This window comes from Accipiter gentilis, chromosome 5 (genome assembly GCF_929443795.1).
Source record: "Accipiter gentilis chromosome 5, bAccGen1.1, whole genome shotgun sequence".
Lineage (NCBI taxonomy): Eukaryota > Metazoa > Chordata > Aves > Accipitriformes > Accipitridae > Astur > Astur gentilis.
The window spans coordinates 33,549,416-33,572,896 of record NC_064884.1 but is presented as its reverse complement, the minus strand read 5'-3'; the positions used below and the strand labels follow the sequence as shown (position 1 = coordinate 33,572,896).

At 40.4% G+C, this 23,481-nt stretch overlaps 1 protein-coding gene across 1 annotated transcript in view; it reads left to right on the top strand.

Moving 5' to 3' along the window:
• PPP1R14C (protein phosphatase 1 regulatory inhibitor subunit 14C) overlaps positions 1-20,262 on the top strand; it is a 53,390-nt gene extending 33,128 nt beyond the window's left edge. The window contains exons 2-4 of the mRNA XM_049801304.1: positions 7,658-7,741; positions 9,128-9,160; positions 18,986-20,262. Coding sequence (XP_049657261.1) covers positions 7,658-7,741; positions 9,128-9,160; positions 18,986-19,060 — 192 coding nt within the window. The 3' untranslated portion in view covers positions 19,061-20,262. The remainder of the gene's footprint in view (positions 1-7,657; positions 7,742-9,127; positions 9,161-18,985) is intronic.
• Positions 20,263-23,481: the final 3,219 nt, after the last annotated feature.

The following is a 23,481-nucleotide window of genomic DNA, read 5'->3' as shown; positions in this document are numbered from 1 at the left end:
AGCCATTAAGGAGACATTCTCACAGGATCCCTCTCCTGTTTTTTGCATTTTGGCCAAGGAAACAATTTGCTTCAGATGCACCATGGGCTAGTGTTTTTTCAACTAGGGCTAACTTTATAACATCTTACCAAGCCTATAAAAAAGAACTGTGTTTTTCACCAGAATGCTTGCAAATGGCTTATATGAAATGTGAGTAAAAGCCCTTCAGACCCCTAGTCTCATTTTCCCTTTGACTCCCTATTGCTGTCTATTGGAGAGCATACCCTAGTTTGTTCATGTAGACGAGTGTGTTAGATCAACAGGTTATTGTCACCTTGTGACAGTATGGTTTTGCAGCCCTATGTGCTTTTTTCCAAATATTTGCAGTTGACAATACTGTGAAATCTATGTAGTTATTCACCAGAAATAGTGAATGAGCTGTTGATCTAAAGCTAAAGAAGGAGCTTCAGTCTCCTCTTTTTTTCCTTGCTCATTGGTGGTCAAGAGTGAGCTCCCTGCTCTTTGAAGCCTCAGCTTGCAGGACTCATGTTTTCACGAGTGACTTGTTGATCAGCTGTTTAAAGTGATGTGTATGGACATCCTGATATATTAAAGGTATGTCTTATACAAAAAGTACTAGCCTGGAAAATCCAAAGGGAACTACCTAGTCACTGTCATATCCTCCACCCAGTCAGTATTGTCCTTGCAGCCTTTACTGACTTAATTTAAATAAGGTTATTTCTGCTAATCTGTCTCTTTATTTCAAAGTGGATATGTTAGAAGAGTGTGTTTGCTTGTGCTGGGATAAGGGGAGGAGGGAGAAGGAAGAATTCCTAACCACATCATTGTTTCAGTGAAGGCTGGCTAGATGGTGGGATGGGCATGCTCTTCCAATTGTCCAAGGAGCATCGTGGTATCCTTTTTTAACATGTAATCCTGTGCTTTTTCTCAGTGTGTCTCTAGTTGGGGGCAGCACACACCTAAGTTGCATACTGATGTGGACCTGGGATGCTGTGAAGTTACACTTTAGACCTAGGACCTTGAGAGTGTTCCCTGTTCCCTGGGTTCAGACACGAATCTCCAACAGGTCTCCTCTTTGGGATTTCCTTGGAGTAAGATGTGTTCTTCCTAATACAAGCTTCAGGCTATTTGCCCACTTACCTACTAATCAACATAGGGTGAATTGGTAGGTGCAGACAGGCTTTAGCTAGCTCTTTCTTCTCTGAGCCAGGTGGATGTGGGTAAGCTTTGGTCTGCAAATCTTGATTGCTGTGTTAATAAACTATGGCACCTGAATGTAAATGTTCTGCCAACAGTGTTTATTCTCTTGGTCTGAAAGCTGCACTAATGCAGCTATAGTTTCTTGACCATGCAGCTTGTGCACACTGGCTGAGTAAGCTAAGGTCCAGCTATACCTGCCTGTGTAGACACTATCATTGTGTGTGTGTCTGTCCATCTTTCTCATCTAGCTTAATAACCTTTCCCCACAGCTTTGTTACATCCTCTTTATTGCCAGGCACTGATGATTCCTAGGTAAGCTCTTCTGCTTCACAGCAAGGTGTGTATTCTTCCATGCAGAGCCCCATAAGCATTCTTAGCATCACCCTTGATTTAACAACTGGAAAACACACTTTAAAAATGTTAAACTTGTCCAAATTGAAATTATCTGAGCTGAAGAGATTTGCAGTAGGTGCCTGCCTCAGCTGGAGTATCTTGGAAAGGCTTTTAGGTAAGAGTTAGTTACTTCTGATGTTGAGACTAAAATCAGGAGGAAAAAAGTGGTTTTTTCTGCATTGCATGAGGACTTTTAACATCTTAGTTGAAACACTAGTATGTCTGATCTTGGGAATTTAGGAGGGAGCAGACTTGCTTTGTGTCAGGGATGCCTGTGTCCAGTTTATGAAAGTGTTCTCAATTTAATCAAGCATCTTCCCTCCTCTTTCACTTGTGCTTGTCATGTGCCCAAACATGTTAAAGTTTGGTAATAAGCTCAAAAATTGTCTTATGTGAACAAGCTTCCTCTATAGGGAACTAGGAGCAGCTGGGCTCTTGTTCTTCTTGGCAGGGAGCCCTGGTCACAGTCCTCAGAAGCTGAACGTCACTGTTTTCTCTGCTTGCAGTGGTCCTTCCTCTGGTCCCCAGCTGAGGAGAAAGGACATGTAGGAAAGAGGTAGGAGCAGAGGAGGTAGGGTTTTGCAGGAACCAAGCTGTGAGTAAAAGCTGAGGACTAAATTTCTAAGAACAGGAGCCAGAGGGAAGTGGGTACTTAAGGGCAGAAGTTAGACTGCTGTTCTGCAGACCTGAGAACTGAATCTATGTCTCGGAAGGCTCTTCCACGCTCTACCAGCAACTTGAGGGGCCCTTGCTGTGTTTGTAAAGTGTTACCACCCTCTAGTGGTGTGTGTGCAAGGCTATGGGCACAGTCCCCTGATAGCTCCAGTGGTGAGGGTAGATCAGATCTAGACCATATAGATAAAACACTGTGTCCTTGACTTTTATCCAGCCACTCATACCATGCTATAGATGCAGTTGGTGTCCTGTGTGATACTGGGCAATTTGTGTAAGCCATTCTATTGAGAAGCAGACACTTAGTGTCCCTCCTTTCTAGGTACTTAACTGGATCCACATGAGGTCAAGGCTTTGACACACACAGCACAGGAGAAGGTTTCTGTAAATAGCCACAGTGCTGCAGATAAATTATGATTATTCAGAAACTGTAGGATCATTGACTGAAAATGAGTGGACAAATCTGGTAACTTTGCCTTTATTGTCTCTGCACTTTTACTTAATGAACAAGAGTGATGAAGAAAGGTAGACTTGGTGTTGGTGGAAGAGGCTGCTGCTCTGGTTAGAACAGCCTGGGTGTGACCCAGGCTTTTCTCCCAGTTGAAACCAAGACTGGATGGCATGTGCTTAGGGGTATGGAGCCTTGCACTCTGTGTTGCCTTTGAGATTTCATGTTCAACTGACTGGTTGCTGATGAGATGGGTGTCCGACGGGGGAGAAAATAGGATGTAACTGCATAAGGATTGTATCATACTGGGAGCAGGATCCTAAATGTGTGCACTGATAATCAACTGTGCAAACTAATGTTCACTGTTGTATGAACCACTTCACATTGACCAACAGAAATGAGAGATAATTTTTTTTACACGTCTAACATTAGATCATCATGGCTGCTATGGCATTACTGCTGTTAATTTTTTTTTAGGATTGGAGAAAACATATTGCCGCTTAGTAATTGGGTTGTACTATTGAGGATTCTTGTTCCTACTGCAAGTGTCCCCAACCCTGGCACTTCTGAGTCTTTTGCTGTCGTTAACGTCATTTCCTAACGTTCTGTTCCTCATACCAATCAATAGATACTAGCAGCCTTTTTGTGTTGCAAACAGCTTTATTTTAGCTGTTTATTTTGACTCTTCACTTAACTAGGATTAGCTTTAAGTGAAAAAGAACCTTTTTTGATTCTGGTTTCATAATTTTTGATCACTTAAACTATTCTTTTTATTCTCACTTTTATCTACTTTTGCCCTGACCCATAAGTCCCCCCAAACAACTGAATGCTTTGCAATGAGGAACACTTGGGATTTTTTAGACCAGTGCCATCCATATGTGCAGATGAACTTGTTTAGAGGTGCAGCAGATGCCTCTATTTAAAAATAAATAAATCTTTTCATATATTAAATGGTTACTTCTGAAAGAACTGGTCCTATTTTCTAGTTTGGCTTTTATCACTTATGCTGGTCATCTTCCAGGACTTTGAGAGAAATCCCTGATTCATACACTCTGAAACTTTCATACATCTGAATTGTATGGTCTTTTTTCCCTCCTTTTCCTTCATCTTTCTCTTGTCCTTTCAGGTTGCTTCCAAACTCACTGTACAAATGATGGCTTTAACTTTTCTTGCTGCACTTAACTACTTCTTTCTCTCCAAAACTTAAAATATAAAGTAAAAACCAAACCAATCTGTTTCATTATTTCCCAGCACTGTGAATGAGATGATGCACAGTGAATGGGCAGTGAGGATGAGGGATAGCAGGCTAATTTTAGGGTTGGGTTTATACTGTGAAGTTATTCACAGGGCAACTATTGCCCTTTAAATTGTAAACCCTCAGATAAATGTTTAATTAGTAAATACTGGTAATGTCAGACTTGTTCTTGCTGTTCTGGAGGTGCTGTCCTCAGGGTCAGTAGACTAGAGTGTGCAAGTGTTGTTCAGCTGGCCCTGCAAAATCCAGCCCTTTGGCTCAAGCTGCTGTGGGAGCTGGTTTCAGAGGCTGTCAGACCTTTTCCCTGGTCTCACTAAGGGATGCTCACCTGTTTCTGTTCCATTCACTGTTGGGGCTGTGATCATCTCTGCCAGAGAATAGTAAACAGTTGGAGAGGTTGTAATGTCTTGAACTGTTACAGCTATTTTACTACTTAATGCATGTCTGTGCCCCAAGGTCTTTTGCCAGTAGACTGCAAAGAATTCATGCAACCTAAAATAACCACAGGCTGTCTTCCAATGTAAGGTTGAATTTAAGTTGCATTAAATAGCTTGGAAGCTAACTTTGGTGATATTTTTTGACTTTTGAATACTCAAACAGAAATTGGCTCATGTCCTGCCTACGTCGTTAATGCGAACTGGAGAGGGTGCTTAAAAGGAGGGTGTCCATCCTCCCTTCCCCCAACTGTTTCAGCTGATGGGTGTCTGTACCCACAACCCCCACACCTCTTATTTTTGCTTTTCTGGGGGCTGCTCCCTGTCAGCCTGCTTCTTGCGGTTTCTTATCCCCCCCATCCCCCCCATCATCTGCTGTTGCAACACCTTGTATCCCTTTCACTGGAGCAAAACATGGCAGTGCTTTGGTTTTCTTGCACAGCTTCATGGCACTAACAAGACCCTTGAAATACCATCCTTTGGCTATGCAGACCCCCTTTCAGGCTTGCCCCAGCCTAATCTGGATCTAGCTACCTAATTGTGGTAGGATCAGTGACACTTAACTGACCAATAAAATCAGGCAAACAGAAGACATGACTTTCTTCCTTCTCTCTGTCATTACAGCTGTTGTGGAGTGGTCAGCCTCCTGACGTAAGTGCATGTTTTCCATTCCTAACATAAAACTCTTGAGATCATGCAGGCACAGTAGTTCAGATGGGGGGAAAAAAATGCTTTGATTATGCTTGTTCATTCAGCCAAAAATAAGAGCAAGAGTTACCTTTTGGGGCTTCCCCCTCCATTTGTGTTGTGTATTGGAGTTCAAATCTGCTGTGAACTGAGAAGATACACATGCTTTTTTACAGAAAATGTAACTTAATTGAATGCCAGTATGTCAGACACAAGGTTTCTGAAGTATTCCTAATTTTTTGTTATGGCTTTCCTTCATGTAGAGCAGCTGTTACCTCTTAAACCAAAGCTTCAGTTATTACTGGTACAGTTGCCCTCTTGACTGATGGCAGTGTGAACGTTGAAGATGTAGGACAAAGTTGATTTGAAGAAGAGAAGAGTGAAGAGGGATAGAAGCAAGGATTTCTCCCACATGACTGGTACCAATCAGAGTAAAACTAACCTTTCAGGAACGCTTGTCTTCAATGAAGTGTCATCACAAAAAAACATTATATACCTTCTAGGGAATTCCCCCTCACTGCTGCCTTTCAACATCATTTCAGTTTGCCAGAATGCCACACTGACAGGCAAGAGTTCAAAATGTGTATCTGAAAAAATACTCGGTGTGCTGAACAGCACTTCTGAGTGCAGACAGATGCATAATCGGCATTTATGCAGGTTCATGGATGCATATTTTAAGTTTACAGTATCAACAGTAACTCCAGGCTCCCTATCTTAATAGTATTTATAATGAGCTGTTTAGATAAAATGTTCAGGAGGTTTACTGCATTTAGGGAATTTCTGGTTCTTAGTGTGATATGTGAATTAGTGCAGAGTTGGGATAGTAAGCTACTAAGTAAGTGTACCACCATTATGGATTAATCCTTATTTTTTCCAATATTGATGGCTTTTACTGAATATCTTTGTAGTCTGTGGAAGACTTCTCTCCTCTTCCCCTTGTTTAAATTGCTAATGAGTCTGTAGCATTGGGTTAGAAACTCCCTTATTGCCAGATTGTGTTACAGTAACTAGTATTTCTATGATTAATCTCAGCAAATGCCCGCACTTCCTTTCTGACTAAAATATGTGCTGAAAGAGTGAACCTGCTAACTGGGCAAAGGATGTGCTTTCTGTTTTTTTATTCATTGGGTCTAACAGCCTGCGCGGCTACGCTATCATTTTCCTTCAAAGGTGGGGAATGAGGCACTTATCCTACTTGTGTCCTTCTTCCTCACACCCAAATAAACGTTGAACAGTTAGCATTTTAGGTGGAGCTTCTGATATAGGTAGTTGTTTGGCACTTTGGTACTTAACTTTTGGTAGATTAACTCAAGCTAATTTATCTTCCTTGCTAATGTTTGGACTCTTCATTTATCCAGTAGAAGAGTAATTTTGGTTTTACCTGTGGCAGTTGCTGTGGGAGCCGTTAAATTATTTCACAGTTGTCGAAACTTTTGCAAATCTCTGGAACCACTGCATTTTTTTCCTCAAAATGCTTCTTTAAAGGATCTTGAAAAGTGTTGGTGGGGTACAAGATGACAGCTGCTGCTGGGTATAGTGGTCTTGTTGCTTCATGCTGACTTTCAAATCCACCCTCCCCTTTGGACACTTTCAGGTCCTTGCTTTAATTCAGGAGGTGCCAAGGTGATGCGGCACCAATGACCCGATTGATGACAGTGTACTTGTGGGAGAAGACAGACTCACAGTGCCCGTGCATGGCTCGGATGGGGCAGGGGCAATGGAGGAGCTGTGTGTCTGTGGCACTGAGGCCATTGTGAGGGTGGGACTTGGTGTGGGGGAGAGGCTGAGTCCAGTGTTTGCTTTATGTACAGTGAGGAGCTGCTTTACCATTTTGAAGTGCCTTTTATGATGAGAAAATGCAAAAAATGGCCAGCAGAATATTTTTTTTCTTAATTGTAAATGCAATAAATGGTGGTGTCTGTGGATGACTAATTCTCATTACGATTCTAGTGCTCAGGGGTCCTTCAAAATGTGTGGACTGCTGCTCTGACTCAGGGAACAGTGTGTCTGATGTGCTGGTGATGCAAAAGCAGAAGTGTATGGGTGGAGGAGGTTTAAAAAAATTCTCTGAAATACTGTATGCCTTAGATTTAATGCTTCACTGTTGGCACTGGAAATCTTAGCTCTTCTGATGGGATGTGCATGACATCCTTGTAAGACAACTTTAAGTGAGGGAGATCTTCCATAGTGTAACAAAATAAGCAGTCCAATCAAGAATGTTTTCAAAGCAATTTCATGTCTTGCTGCAGCTTTTATCTGCTGCTTCTTCCGTGACCTCTTCTTCATCTCTTGCTCAGTACTGTAAGAATAGTATGACTTATGCTGCTGGGCATGGGTTAGTAACATGACTCCCAGCTGTGAGGAAGGGGTTGCTTAAGGGCTGTCACCTCCTGTGTGGCTGGGGCTTGGCCTTCTGCTGGCCTGGGAGCAAGGAATCAGGCCACTGTCCTTTGCTGATTTCCTCCTTGTCTGGCTCCAGGCGGATGGGGTTGTGTACTATCACTAGGCTGCTTTTGAGCTAGCTTAAAGGATATCTCTATAGACTAAGTGGGAATTCTTGCTTTTCAGGAAGAAGAGATGCCAGATGTAGAAATTGACATTGATGACCTTCTTGATGCAGCTAATGAAGAGGAGAGAGCTCTCAAATTACAGGTAATACTATTTTCTAATTTTAAATCAGAATGTGGCTGAATTAATGCATCTGGGTCCATATCTTGTGTTTGACTGAAACCACTGTAAGCATAGAATAAGAACTGAGAGGTTCCTAGGCCCAAGTTTAGCATAATCTACTGGACTGTACAAAGGTAATCAAAATCCTTTAGGATAAAAAATTAATGGAAGGTAGGTGATAACAGGAGTAAATAAAAGTTCAAAGAATCCAGTAATATAGGGAGATATGCTGAGACAGATTAGACTCGTTCTAATTTTTACAAGTATATAAAACAAAGAACAGAAAACACATAAAAATAAACAACAGTCGCGTAGGAAAATGATGTAGTTGAGAGTCAGTTAATGATGACCAGATAGTTTCTGTGATTCACTGCAGCAGCAGAAATATACATGCATGTACATACAGACCAGAAATCCTCCCTTGTCCTTGGGATACTGAAAATTTTTTCTCTGTCTATACTAGCTAGAAATTGGAACCCATTGAGTTATCTTGGAGTAACTTGTCTAAAAGCTTCAGGAAAGGTTAATATGATCGGCAACAGAACTTAGTAGGGAAATTCAGAAGCTGTCTGCTGAAATGGTACAATTCAAACCAGCTCTCTAATTCTCTGAATCCTGCTTGAGGTAGAAGTTAATGAATGGAAGAATGAGGAGTAGAAGAAAAGAAACATTATTGTCTTCATAGAGATTCATATATCTAAATCAAGATATAAAACCAATATGAGGGTCCCTGTTTATAATCTTTTCAGATGCACTAAAGGAAGGAAAACTGTCCCAGAGTAGTAGTTTGCCCTCAGCTCACTTCTGGGGGGTGACTAATGTGGTGGTTAAATGCTCCACATCTGATTTGCAGTGCCTTTTGGCACCCTTTTCTCAGTGCCCACTGTCCAGCCACGGAGATATGGGGCATGGCCCCAGGCTGTTGACTCAGCATTCATAAATAGCTTTGCTGCTTCTGCCTAACCTAGCTGTTGCAGCTGCCCTGCTAGGAATGCCTGACCCAGTTAACATCTGTATTTCTGCATTACAAAGACTGTGGTGCCCTCACAGAAAGCTACTCTTCACATATGTATTGCTGGGAGAAGTGTTCTAGGATTCTCCTTCCCAGTTTTTCTTGGAGAGAGGGATTTTGTAACCTCCAACCTGGAGTAAGAAGCCATCGCTTTTCTCCTGTTGCAAAACATTCTGATCCACCTAGGGAGCAAAGGTGACTTGCTATAAAGCTTGGTTTTCAGTAGCATCTTCATCCAGTGATTCCTGGTTCTTGCTTCTTTTCTTTCCCCACTCTTGCCAGGTTTCATACTGTAGACTTGTTTATGTTCACTGTTATTCTGTATTGGAACTGATGCTTTCATATTTTGCTTCTAGGAAACTCTTGTAGATTGCTACAAACCAACAGAGGTAAAAAGACTTTTCTTAAATACTACTTATGTGTGGAAAGTGTAGCTATATTCAAGCTAAAGTAACTTTCATTTTTACTCATGATAAAGTAAATATAGGAATATTAGTGGGCAGCTGATGGGCTTGGGGCTTTATATCCTGGGAATGTTTGTGCCTGTCACTTGACTACAGTAAGAACAGGATTGGGCCCTGTAGAGGAACTGCTGATTATTCCAGCTGAAGTATCAGTATTGTACTCTGTCCTTATTGACTTTACTGATGCTTAAAGCTGTCATGTTGCAAGAGAACTAAACACAATTCTCATCAGATGGTTAAAACCCTACTATATTTGCATGAAATGTCAACTTGAGAGATGGACTGTGTGCTCTTCAATGTGAAGCCATTTATCTCTGACAGCAAAATTGTTTATTCTGAGAACTGTTATGTAGATATGCAGCTGAGCTAATTGTTTCTGTGAATGGACTTGAATACAATGGTGGAATAATCTAAACTAGCAGGATTTAGTTAAAAAACCCTCGACTTTCAGCTTGAATATCCATTAATGTGTCCAGTGCCAATATAGTCTACTTCTCATAGTAATGAGTGCTTACTAGGAAGAGTAAATATTGTAACAAAAACTTGGACTTTTTGTAACACCACCCCCCCCCCCCCCAAAAAAAAACCCAACAAAACAAAACAGTCTTGGTTGTAGGTCAGTTTCTTCATTCAATTTGGAGTCAGTGCTTTCCCACCAGTGGCTGCTGAGCAGTATTTAATAGAGTGGGTGGCTTTAGGATTCCCCTGGTCAGGGACCTTTCAGCTGTGCATGACTAGAGGCCAGGCATTTGGTTTTTGAAACAAGGCTGCATGTAGTTGGGTTCCTCTAACATCTGCAGCTGTAGCTACTTAAACTACTGGGACTTAAGGATAGTCAGGCTGTCAGGAAGAATCACTGGTATGGTTAAATAGACACTTCCCTGTCCATCAGGTACTTTCTTCAGGGATCTTCCATTTTTATTGATTCCTGGGGTAGATTGGGAGAATTCTCCAGAATTGCTATTACAGTTGCTAGTACTAACTTTTTGACAGTGTAGGGAACTGACCCAGAAAGACTCTCATAATAACACTTGTATAGCTTGGTCTGTGTTGTACCTTGGTTTCCTCACAGCAGATAACACACAGGGCCCATTATGGAGATGCCAGGCCAAAAAGCAACTCTTCAGATGTCGCACTGTAGTAATGATACACTACAGATGGCCGCTGTCAGCCTCCTCCAGCTGTCTCTCAGCAATTGCCACTGAACCTTAGTTTTTCTTCATAAGATAGGTGTGAAGACTGATATGGCATGTGGACCCTGACATGGTTCTTGTCACAGGCTAGTGAGAGAAAGTGGGGGTCATGAGTGGGTGGGAGGAACAGGTTACCAAGAGTTTAGCAGCCACTCATGTGCTGACCTCTTATCTCCATGTTTTCTGAAGGTGGATGAGGAAAGCAGAGAATCAAATAATTACCTTTCTTCCTCCTTCATTGAACATGTAATATGAACTATTTTTCTTAGCTTTGAGGCTTGACACTTAATGCAAGGACAAATTTCAGAGGTCTGATAAGGGTACATGACAGATGTTAGTGAGTTTTCCACTGGAAACCTTGGTCACAGAACTGCAGGAAATATTTGTGCCGTGCCAGTAAATTAAGTTGGCATGGCAGTTTGCAGGAAACATCCTGGACATGTGTGCTTGACTGCCCTCAAGGCACTTGGATCAAGGGATCAAGGTGAAATTTTAATACTGAAATTGTGACTTGTCTCTTCAGCCCTCTGCTGACAGGATGGAGGCAGCTCTTTTACCTGAGCAAATATCAGTCTTCCTTGACAATCTTTTGAGATAGCCAAGTTGAGAGGAGTGCTTAATCTACTCTTCTGTAAGGATGGTTGCTAAAATGGGAGTCATCTCCCAGGACTGTTTTCACAACAGCAGGTTTTCTTCATCTGTAGCATAAGCCCAGTAATACTGCATGACTGTTAACTCAGGCCACTTAAAAATAGTGACTTTGAACTTGCCATGTGTAGACGAAGAAGAGCCTTTAAGTTGGCTTAAACTTGCTATATGTGGATCCACACCTCGTCTAGAAAATCTGCAATCCTCTTGTATTTGCAGACCATTCAAAACTATTGTGGTAATTGGTTTGTGAAAGGGTTTCTAGAAGATTTGTGGAGAATGGATGTGAGCTGATAGAATTTCTCCTGACCAATCAAATACAGTCAATCAAGTGCACTAGGAATTTTAGCATCAAGAGTTATACAGTTTGCAAAAGGCAGTAATCCCTAACTGAGGAAAAAATTATGTAATTTATCTCCACTATTCAGAACATAAGGAAAAACAGTACAGGAAGAAAGCTTAATAACTTGAAGCTCTTATCCCAACTGTTTAAAAAAACAAAACTAAACAAACTTAAGTCAGTTTTGCTTAGTGTCTTTCACTTAGACTAAAGGTTAAGGAAAGACTGAGGGACTTTTGCATGTGTTCTGGATTGACTTTTCATCAGAAGAAGCAGAGTTATCCAGGTCACTTGACAGGTGGAAGGAATTCTCAGTCTCTTTATAAATTGGCTGAAGATAGTAGCTGACAGTAACTTGTGAGGAACTGCTATGAAACCTTTCTTCTGAGGGAAATATGCTTGGCTGTTGAATGTGGTCTAAAATTTTAAAAGCTTTTCTAAGGTAGCTGTTAACAGCTGTTATTTTAATTTGTATGGAAGTATGCTTAATGTGGGAACCTTGTTGTCAAGAGTCAGGTAGTTTACCCAAACAGGGTGACTAAAGGTTAATGAGGGAAGTGTGCACAGTCAGTATGATTTTTGGGTGCTATTTAAGTTTACATTAATGATCCTTAAATTAAAATCTTGATTTGCTAATCAAGATTTGTATGCAGTGTGACTGTGTCATTCAGTCATTAAAAGTTAGTTTTGTAAAATGTGCCAGAAACTAAAAATAATTTCTGGGCACAATTTGCCAACTTGGCTGTTTCTACAAATGTGACAGTTAAAAAAAACCCAGTGGCTAAGAGATACATCTGGTAACTAACAAACTGTAAAGTATGTGTTTTTATTGGTGTTAATCACTGCAATATGTGACTTATATTTATACTTTACATCCTTTTACTTGAGCCACAATATCTCTGCTTTTTGTAGTTAAGTTGCAAGTGTTGAAGAGAAGTTGAGTAGCTGCCTGACTCGGGGCATAGGCTTTGGGATCTCAAATGTGGACAGTGTTTTGAGACATGATGATGGTCTTCCCACCGTGCAAAATTAAACAATGCTAGAAGTATTCTTCAGATAGCTTACACTTTCTCTGCTTCCCCTTCTCTCTTCTGTTACTATCATACCTAGCTCAAAAGCAGTACATGTCATGCAGTCTTGACATAAGACAAGGCTTGATGTGAGAGAATAGCAATTCATTTTTAGGACTGCACAGGCTTAAAGGGTATGCTATCTGCAAAATCAGTGCCATAACCAAATCTTGGATTTACAATTCTGTGGTTGAAAAGGAGCAGGGAGTAGCATCCTCCTCCTGCATCACCCATGTGCCATTGTTTCACTCAGTGCCATGCGTCACCTGTGGAAAATCTCACTCAGACCTTTGACAAGTTGCTGCCTTGGTTCTGTTTGTGATGGAGAATCTTAATGTAGGTCACAGGGAATTTTGAGTCTCATGTTAGCAGTGAATGTAAGAAAGAAATTTAAATATAATCTCTAATCTTGATGATAGGGTTTTGATACTTGACAATATGCTCTTATTTAGAATAGGATGACAGTTGTGGGCATGAAATCAATGAGGTTTTGTCAAGACATATGCTTAGAATGAGGCTGGCTAAATCTGTGTTATTGTAGCTCTGCTATTGGTAGCAGCAAGACCACCCATTTAGACTGGGCTTTGGAGAAAATCTGAAATATTTGTGGCTGATGTGAATTAGAGCTTCCACTGGTGGGACTGCCAAAGTGATGACAGGAGAAATGATGATGAGACTCTTGAACTACTATGGGAGAGAAATCCAATGAGTGGGCAATTTTTATGTTTACTGACTCAAAGATGCAGTTGAGCAACACAATGTCTGCAGATAACTAATCCTTGAAAAGAACTAGCTAAATTAGGCTTGGGGTTTCTTTGCTGCTTTCCTTTCTCAGAAATATACAAAGCTTCAGGCAAATGGACTGGAGATCTCTCCCATTTAGGCAGGATTAAATCTATCCAGACCATCTTGTTAGTATAATTCTTCACCCAGTGCAAAATGGGAGAAAAGGGAGATGAAGTTGCATCATAAAAAAGTTGTTTTGCTGGGAATTTTTAATTAATAAAAATTTCCAATATGATTTCCAAAGAAACTATATTAAATTGTTGTGCATATTCTCTGGAGAATTTGGGCAGAGATTTAAGTTGCTGACTGCTCAGTTACTTCAGTGGCTGGGCTATTTCAGCAGCTTTTAACACTTAATTTTGAGAAAGGTAAAGATGTATTTGCTTAACTATATGTTTCCCCAAGTTTAATTTGTAGCTGTAGCAAATGACAGGCTTGTGATGCAGCTTTTTAGAGTGGTCCAGGAACTGTGGTTTTTAAAACTAAAAACTATTTTGGGTATGTCTTCAGATAATGTATGTATTCAGTGTGCGGACATGAATAGAAAGCTCAACCTTTCTGGAATGGAACCTCTAGACTTTTGAAGGATCATATGTTTTTTTTGGTCCTACTATGTTATGAATTATTTCAAGTTAATGTTACTGTTTGGTTTTTTTTAGTGTAATTGCAAGGCAGCATATGTAGGAAACCTACTCGAAGCAATAGTAACTGAAGATGTGCCCTAAAGCCTCAGTGCAGTGTACTGCCTTACATTTGGGTGAGCCTAGGAGCTCATAGACATTTATTGCAGTTCAGCTGATGGCTGGTGAAAGATTAAGCCACAGTTAACTGTAATATATGTCCATATTACTCAAAATCAAATAGGACACTTTGTGGGGTAAAAAAGTGAAGAAACGTGCATGTTTTAAAGCAATGCAGGGGGGTTTCTAGAAAAACATGATTACTTGTTCATCCATTTGACCACTGAATTCAGTGAACTAAGACTGTTTATATGCCTGCTGAGATCTGCCCTATATTGTACTACAGTGTTGGGGGAATTAAGCTTGCATGTTTTCATTTCTGCAAGTACTCCTGAATAAAACTTAGAAGTACCTATAGCAATATTGTTAGAATAGAGGGATAAATGGTGATTTGACAAGAATAAGCTGTGCTTGTTTACATGCTGCCTAATTGGAGAATAACTTAACTGCTTGTGTTGATGACAGCTAAGCTTTGTGGTATGTAGTCAATGCCTTGGACAGGCCTCACGGAGAAGCTAAATTGCTGTGTAATGTCTTCCTCTGGGCACTGATGGTGCCATGGCCTCACCTGAGAGGCTGTGCCAGTTCCTGCTAATAGAAGGCAGTTTCTGGCCCCATTCTCCCAAAGCATGTGTGCCTTGTCAGTTCCCTTCTTCCTGTACAATTGGCTTCAGGTTTGAGCCTGTGTGGAAGGGAAGGTGTTTGGCAGTAGGATTCCCTCTTTCTTTTTATCTTTTTTTTTTCTTCTCCCCATTCAGATGGCACTTTTGAGCTATGGTTTAGTTGCTTCCCCAAGTAGTTGTGGGGATTGCTCTCCAGGCTGACTTGGCTTTTTTTACATCCAACCAGTCAGGGTCGCTCTAGGAAATACCCTTGGGCAAACTGTCAAGGAAATCTTGATGATTTTTTTTTTTTTACTTGGCTGCAGGGAGGTAAAGCTGTGGAGGAAAGCTGGTTTAGGATTCATTTCATGCTCTAGTGAAGCAGGTGGACTAAAGCCCCTAAATTCTGGTTTAAGAACTAGTCCTACTACATGTGTACTGTTTGTGGAAGAGAAATCTGGAGAGACAAGAGTCTAATTAGTCTCCAGAATTAATTGGAAGACTTGAATAGGAAGTCTTGAATTCATTGCCTGTCAAATGACCTCATTAAAACAATGAATCACACCTCCAAAGCAGAGAGGTGGTTTCTTCCCCTATCCTGAATTATCATTTCACCTTTGTTTGTCAGCTTTATTTTTTTATTCTGCATTAGATGAATGCTTTTGCTGCACTGAATGCCTTTGATTCAAGGGAAGGTGTTAGAGAAGGGAGAAGACAAATGCCTAAGGCTGAGTATAGATGAGTTCAAATGAACTGTAGATTTAGTCTCTGTCTCATTTTAAATTTGCCTTTGGTATTAGAAAGATGTCTTCTAGAAACAATGATTTTGTATTATAAATTAACAGGGCTCTCAACATTTGTAACAACTGTATTTAAAGGTGGTGGTCTTGCAGAAAATCTGTAAAAAGAATTTAAACTGAGTTTGTGTACACTTTTGCCTTTTTTTTTTTTTTTTAATTTACCAAGGCCTGAAGTTCTGGTACCAGATTTTTCTTCTATTAAAAGTAGATGTGGCCTGTGTATTTCTTGCTGTAGCCCTCTAAGGAATAATTCCTAAGTTCTTAGGTCTTTAGCTGAGTTATTGTTAAGTGTTTTCCAACTCTGAATTAAGTATTATATAAGTAGATAATCCAACCTGTGTAACAGAACTACTTTTAACATAGATTGATACACGATCAGCTTTCAAATGCATGATGCTAAGCTTTAGCATATCTCCTAGAGGGGATTTCAATAAAATGCTCTGTGTAAAATGATTTTTGTATATGAGGTTGAGATAGATGTGGATATTAAGCCTCTACTCAAATGTCCACAAGGAGTAAAACTGCAGTTTTTGAGTGATGTTTAAAGAAAACAAATGGGTATTACTGTCATAAAGCTGAGTTGGTTAGTTATAAAGTGAAGGCTTATTGAAGTGCTGTGAAGTCTCCTTTCCTGCCTCCAAGAGGGAAAATGCACATCTTTTCTAGAAATGCTGCCTTTCCTTGATGGGGAGCTGTAAAACAAAGGCACAAGCACTGGAGCACAGCTGTGTTAATGACAGCTGGCTCCATATAAGTGTCAGATGTGAAATGATACTTGAATCAGAAATGTACTGAACCAATGCTGTAGTTTGCACACCCAGGGGATGTACACAACAGCCCTACTGCATTATGTAAAATGTCTGCCACATACAAAATGTTCCTTGCGTTTTACTGTTTGGTACTGCAGACCTTTGTTTCAAGAAAAATGGTTCCTGGGGTAAAGCATTTTCAATTACTATACGTACTTCTTTAAGTGAATACAGCTCCCTTCTGTAGTAACAGACTCAACTACCTCAGATCTGCTTAGGGGGTTTCCCTTACAGTTTGGTTTATTTTGGCAGCACTGAGGTTTCTATGTTGTGTGAAACTTGCTTGAAAACTTCAAGCAAATCTTGTTTTGCAAGATAAGGTGCTTGTGGTACTGCTTCAGAATATAAGGGCAGAACTCCCCTCCCTTGCTGTAATGTCATATTGAAAAGCAACTGACCCCTGGCTGCCTTTCATATCCAAGGGAAACAGGCTCCAAACTCATCCGAGTTGTGGGAGAAAATGGACAGAGAAATGGCAGAGGTGTCTCTAAAACAGGGATATCCCAAATGGGCACAGAGTATCATAGATTTCCCTGTCCACTCTGCAGATGCCCCTTCCTGTAATGCTTTTGCTTTTAACTTCTGTGAAGCAGTTGACAGTTTCTAGCTGCAGTGTCTTGTTGCTGCCTTGATGGTGAGTGAAGGTGGTGTAGAGTATTTGTGGCTTTAACAGATGACTAATAAAGTCTTTCAAAGGGAAGAACTGAACTTCAGCCCATTCCTTCCCAAAGCTGTCTTAATCTGATGTTTTGGCATGGGAGTATAGCTTTTTTTATGGAAAGAACTGCTGAAAGGCAATGCTAATTGCATTAATCCCAAGTAAAAATCTGTTAAGATCACATTAGAGAGTTTATTTCTGTAGCGATTTCACTGCAGGGCTTCATTTCAGTTTGATAGTAAAAAATCCTAACGTGTGCTTGTATGTTTCAAACAGCACCATGCCACATTAGTTTTGAATTATCTAGCAGGTCTTTACAATGATGAAAGGATAATACAGAACCAATGCATAGTGCATTGCAAGCTGTGAATTTTTAGAGTAAACCTGTCTCCCTCCTTTTTCTGACCTCTGAATGGATAAGTACTGTACTCTGACAAGTTCAGAGTAGATATTGTTGCAGTGGCTTGTGCCTATGTGGAAAAAGACAGCTTCTAGAGGATGGAGGGGGAAGATTTGGGGTCTTAACAAATCTGCTTTTCTGATCATATCTTTGGGCTACCTGTCATTCCAGATGGGAAATGTAATATTGATATACATAGATGTATTCCTGTACTGGCCTTGATCTAGTTAAGTTCAGGGGTTGAAGACAGAATATAAAAAGTTCTTGGTGAGCATTTGTAGCCCACACTGACACGTATGCTGCTCTGCCTTTGCTGTTGTTAGTTGAAGCCACAGCTAGTGTTGGTGCAACAATAACTGTGGTGCAACAGTACATGCAGTACAGTATAGATGTGCATGAACTGTCAGGAAAGGAAATTGCTCTGTTGAGGTGATACCTGCTGGGATTGTGGTTCCACCAGAGAAACATGACATATTTCTCAAGTTAAAATGCACATTTACAGAGATGTTCCTTATGCACAGTGTAGCACCTGTGACTTTTTTTGAGAGGTACTGTGTTGTCCTTTAGGTGGTGACCTTGTTCACTGGAATCTTTAGCCTCAAGCATTCAGCTAGGAAGTCATGCTTTTTGCACTTTCATAGAATGGTTTGGGTTGGAAGGGACTTTTAAAGATCATCTAGTTCCGCTCCCCCTGTCATGGGCAGGGACACCTTCCACTAGACCAGGCTGCTTAAAGCCCCATCCAGCCTGGCCTTTCATGTGAACTTGACTGACTAAATCCATAATTGCATTCCATGTTTATATTACCAAATCATTTAGCCAAGAACCTTTTTGTAGGGGTATACATAGTACTGTGGGTAAACATTATTGCCCCAATGTGACAGTAAGGGGATGATCTAGCTTTTAATACATCTGTAGTTATAAGAAATTGTACACCAAAAGGATTTCAGAAAATTATGTAACTCCCCAAGCTTCTGTTCTCCCACAATTTAAAAAGAGAAGATCTGCTGAAACTGGGGAAAATATCACTGTGAATAAAAACTTGGTCCATGAGATTTTTTTTTTATTTTTTTTAGAATAGTGTCATTCACTGAGCTCCACAACCGGAATAAGCCAGTGGTGCTACCTCTGGCTTCTTGTTCCTGCCTTGCCTCAGACTGGCATGAGTGTTAGTGTGGGGGCTAGTGGTGAGCCTGGTCAGAGAGCTGAGCCAGCATGGGAAAGTAGCAGAGCAAGAGGAAAAATGGCTGAGTCTTTAGCCAGATCAGCTTCCTGTTCCAGCTGAGTATGCAGCCAACCAAAATGCTAGTGCCGGCATGGAGAGTGGCGAGAGAAACACCTTTTGGCAGGAGTGCTGATTTCTGTGCAGGCTTAAACTGTGAAAGTTTGTTTTGACTATTTGCATTGTATTTAGCCATAGATCTTGCTTGATTCAACAGTTGGTAGAAGGCCCTGTGTAATAAAAGCCTGAAAGATGGCTAGCAGCTGAGCCTGAGCACTCATGCAGAGGAAAAGGTAGTTGTTCACACCTCTACTGTGCAATGAGAGTATGCATATAAGGTTCCTGGAGATCAGGCTGGAGAAACTACAGCTTAGCAGTAAAAGCTTAAATAAAAATGTGTAGTTTGCTTTGATTTTTTTTAGCTCAAAACCATGGTATTCTGGTATCATAAAAATTACTTATTTTCTAATCTTTTTTCCTAGGAATTTATCAAAGAGCTGCTAACTCGGATAAGAGGAATGAGGAAACTCAGTCCCCCTCAAAAGAAGAGTATATAAATAACTTGAAGCAGTAGCACTCTGTAAAAGACATGGCAAGGGAAATGGGACTTTGAATACAAGACCTTTATTAAAATAGTTGTCTTTCTCCACAAATTTTTTGATTTTGTTGTTTTGACTCAAGGAATTTCTTTTGTGTGTTTTAAGAGTTCTTTTTTAAGTGTCAATTTTTTTATCAAGAATATCAACAATTTGGATGCTGCTCAACTTTCACTTGAGGAATACTGAAGCAAGTGAAGAATCCAAGAGTTAGTGATGAGGGGCAGCAAGCCTATGTGGTGAACCAGAAGATCTTGTAAATTTACAGAGCTAGGAGACTTCTCCTTGCAACTAGTTGGATAACGGTTTTTTTAAGTTGGCTGTACATTTAACTCATGGATGTCAAGTTTCTTGTGCTTGTCTGTACATAAATTATGGAGTGGGTTGTGAATACTGTTTCACATGGATGGAAGGAAAAGTTTGTTACAGTAAATTATTTAAATGGTGGTTATAGCAAATTTGCTACCAGAAGGTACCAATTTAGATTACTAAAATGAGTGCTGCCATTTTTCTAAATACCCTTAAAGCAGCCCAGTAAAGAATTTCATCATATCTCATTGTTTAGACTGCAGCATATGAGAATTGGGAGTTTTAAGGGCTTAATTTGTAGACTTAAAAGTTATTTGATTGACTTTGATGCTTTGCCAGATCATTTCCTCTCCACCTCATGATGTCTTGGAACTGTGCTAACCTATACTGAATAAAGGCCTGCAGTGATATCTAGAGAAATGTCCATCACCATTTAAAAGCTGCTTCACAGTGGAAGAAAGACAGTGCTACCAAAATGAATTACAAGCACTGCTCTTGCATTTAGTGATGTGGTCTTAATCGAATGCAGATTCCTCTCCTATTAAGGTAGGCAAAGAATATTATAGTTTTTGTTTATGGCTGTACCCTGAGAAGTGGGGAGACTTCTTAACTTGGGCTCTCTTACTTGTAAAAGCAAGAACAGAAGAGAGATCCCTGCTCCCTCCTCGAAAATGTCCTAACTGAAATGTTCAATAAGCTACCATATGCTGGTAGGTGACACTAGTCAGGCATTTTATATCAAGGGTGCTCTGAACATATTTTATTTTTCAAAAGAAGTACATGTTTGTGAATTTTATGTATACTGGCAAGCTTTTTTAATGTATTTAATTTTGTAATGTTTACCAATGATTTTATTTACCAGATATTTACTCAAATAAATGGAACAACTTGTGACTTGTTACATGTACACTTTACAAGACTACCGTTGCTGAGTAAGTTGGTAAATGGACTTGCTTGTAAAAAAGAGAAGCCTGTGAGGTGGTAAGTACATGGGAACCCAGCTGTATAGACCCTAATTGGCTTTTAATGTGCCCAGTATTGCTCAGCCCTTGCCCAGTATTGCTCAAACTCTTGTAACCTGGTGCACAGCTTCCCTTTTGAAAGTCTTCTGCAGATGAGGCCTTCCTTACCTGTGTCCTGGGTGATTTAAAAAGTGTAGGGGGAGGAAGCCTGGAAATTCTTTAATAAATGCTGCTGCTTCCTTTTTTCCTTCCACCCGAGGTGAGCGTAGAGGAGGGCTTATACCGGGTGACTCAGTTCTCTACCAAAGGTGTGGCAGAAAGGAGTATTTCAGCAGAAGGCACTCTACCTTTCTTCCCTTCTGTACCTCTGAATTCTCAAGAAATTCCAGCAGCCGTAAGAAAAGACTTAGTTGGTTTGCCTGCAGCATCTTAAATTTAAATCTTGTACCTTGTTGAAGTTGCAATTCAGCTCTGGTTTCCTAAGGAGGAAGTGAAGTGAAATCTGTGCTCCAGGGAAATTGGTGAGGAGCTTGTGATTTCATCTGTTTTTGTGTTGGAATCTCCCACTATCAGTGTCAGCATTATCAGTGGGATGTCTTTGGTTCTGAAAGAGGCCCATGTGAATGACCTGTCTTGCCACAAAGAGATTGTCTTTCCTTGGTCTGTGCTCCTTGCAGAAAATCTGTTGTAGCTAGATGTAGATTGTTCATTACCAAGTTGTATGAACATCACCCTTTGAAGAAGAGAGAATTACAGAAAAAGCTTCCTTAAATTCCTGAGGTTAAGAGGCCTTTTGTTAAACTTTTTTCCCCACTCAGCTCTGGTGGCAGAAACCAGTGGTGTTAGTAAAGATGTCTTATTTCTAGTCTGATGTTTGACTGGGCAGGTGCTTTCACAAGCCTGTTTCAGGAAAGCCTGCTTGTTTGTAAACCACTGAGAGCCTTTTGTGAACACCAAGTTTATCATGTCCACAATGGAAAAAAAAACCAAAACCAAAACAACCTTTTGATTTGAGAATTATTACTGATGTTTAGAGTTTTGAGCTGGTGTCTGAAATGCTGTCTGCTCATGCATACTGTTCCCAGGCTCAGATTTATTCATGTGCATTTAACGTATGGGATGAAACAACTGAGAGCATGCAATACACCTTTTCAACTTCTGAGGTGGTTACAGCTGCCTACCTTTTGCAGGTGGTATTTAGAAACAATCCCAAGTCTGAATATTATAGGTTCTAGTAATTTCCACATCCACAGATGCATTTTGTGACTTCACTTATGATTTCAAACATAACTTTTTTTCTTCCTTTGTGATAATGGTGTGGAGAATCAGAAATGTCAAGTAATGGCAACTGCACCAGTTCTCTCACCTCCTACAGCAAAATGCTAGTTGACAAATATATTTATTTCCCCCCTCATGTTACTTGGCTAAAAAATGCCCCCTCAACTATGTGCATCACACATTTGCATCTTTTGTCCTATTTGTTGTGCATTGAAGTAGCTGCAGAGAATAGCACTGTGTCCCTTCTGAAACCAATTGGTTTGGTGATACACTTAGAAACAATGAAGACTGGGACAGTCCTTACTATTTTCTTGTCTTATGTGGATGGGACAGTCCCTTCTGTGAAGGGCTTCCTCTCCTCCAGCTCCACATGTTCTGTTCTCTTACAAGTGTCAGTGAGCAGAAAAAAAATATCTAAATAGCTTTTGTTTGCAGCTGGCCTGGCCTGATTTTACTGGAGACTTACAGGGTCTCATTCTTGCTACTTTTTACTTAATGGAGATGCTCTTGGCATTGGTGTAAGTGAGGGGAGAATCAACCCATTCACTTAAGATTTCATTGTGCTTTATGTCTTTATACTGTGTTGGTGTTCTTGGCTCTGGGCAATATTCAGGGGGCATATCAATAGCACACTGTTACTGAAACAACTTGGAATTAAATCTTCACTTCAGGCTCTTCACTGCCTTGGCTGGACGGCTTTCATGAGAAGGGCCAAGTCTGGCTGCAATGAGAGCTTCCTCTGGGCTTTTTAAGTGGCTAATGAACTGAAGTTCCTTCTTATACATATGTAGAGAAGCTGAGGTTTTTGTTTTGGTTATTGAAGTGCCTCTCCTGTGTACAAAGATTGCCTGCAAGAGTGTGTGTTTCTGGGATCTGCTTCATGGCATAATTAGCCTTTGCATGTTTTACAGCAGGAGCTGACAGTGTGATGTCTCCCATGGTTGCTCTTCCAGTTGGCTTAGGAAGAGGGGGAAAGTGTTTGTAATCATATTTAGTGTGCCTTGGGAGGCTGAAGTGACAGGATAGTATATTCCTGTGGCACAGAAGAAAAGAGATGAGCCATTCTTCTGCCAGCCTTGTTTTTGCCCCTTCTCCCCGTTATTGCTATAGTGGGTTTTACTCCTATAGTTGCCATTCATGCAGGGAACATCTAGGGAAAATGTGGGAGGGAAGCTTTCCCTATTATCAGAGAACATGACCAAGAAAAGCAGGAACAAAGTATCTGCTCCTTTCCTGCACTTCAAACTCTGAGTCTTGGTAAGAGTCTTTAGCACTTTACCCTGGTAAGTATAATAGTGTATGTGAAATTGGAATTTCTCAGCAATCTATTTCTAGGATGTTTGCTGATTCAAGACAGCCTTAATGTAAACATGTACCTCCAGGGTAAAAAAAATAAAAATAAAAAAAATCATGTGGGCCACATCAACAGAGAGCCTGTTGCTTGGAAACTAGAAGATGATACAGGTCTCATTCTGAACAAATAGTTGAACTTAAAACTCCTGGTGAAGTGCTGTAACAAAAGGATTAATTGTTTCTTGGCTGCATAAGGTTTATCATTGCCAGCATCTTGCATAGATTTTAAGCAGGTACTGAATAACTGCATGCAATGCTTTTTAAAGGAGATTTAGGGAGTTGGAAAAGAAATCAAGTGCTGGGAAGTCTAGGAAAAAAAATAATGAAGAAATTTACCTGTTACATGTTTAGCTATTAAGGAAACTGAGAAGAGTCTTGCTTTGCTGCATATATTTCAGTATGGGAAGAAAGAGATGTAAGGGTTTTCATGTGTTGGAGAAAAGCTTAAGGAGGAGGAATGCCTGGAAGAATCTGGAAGTG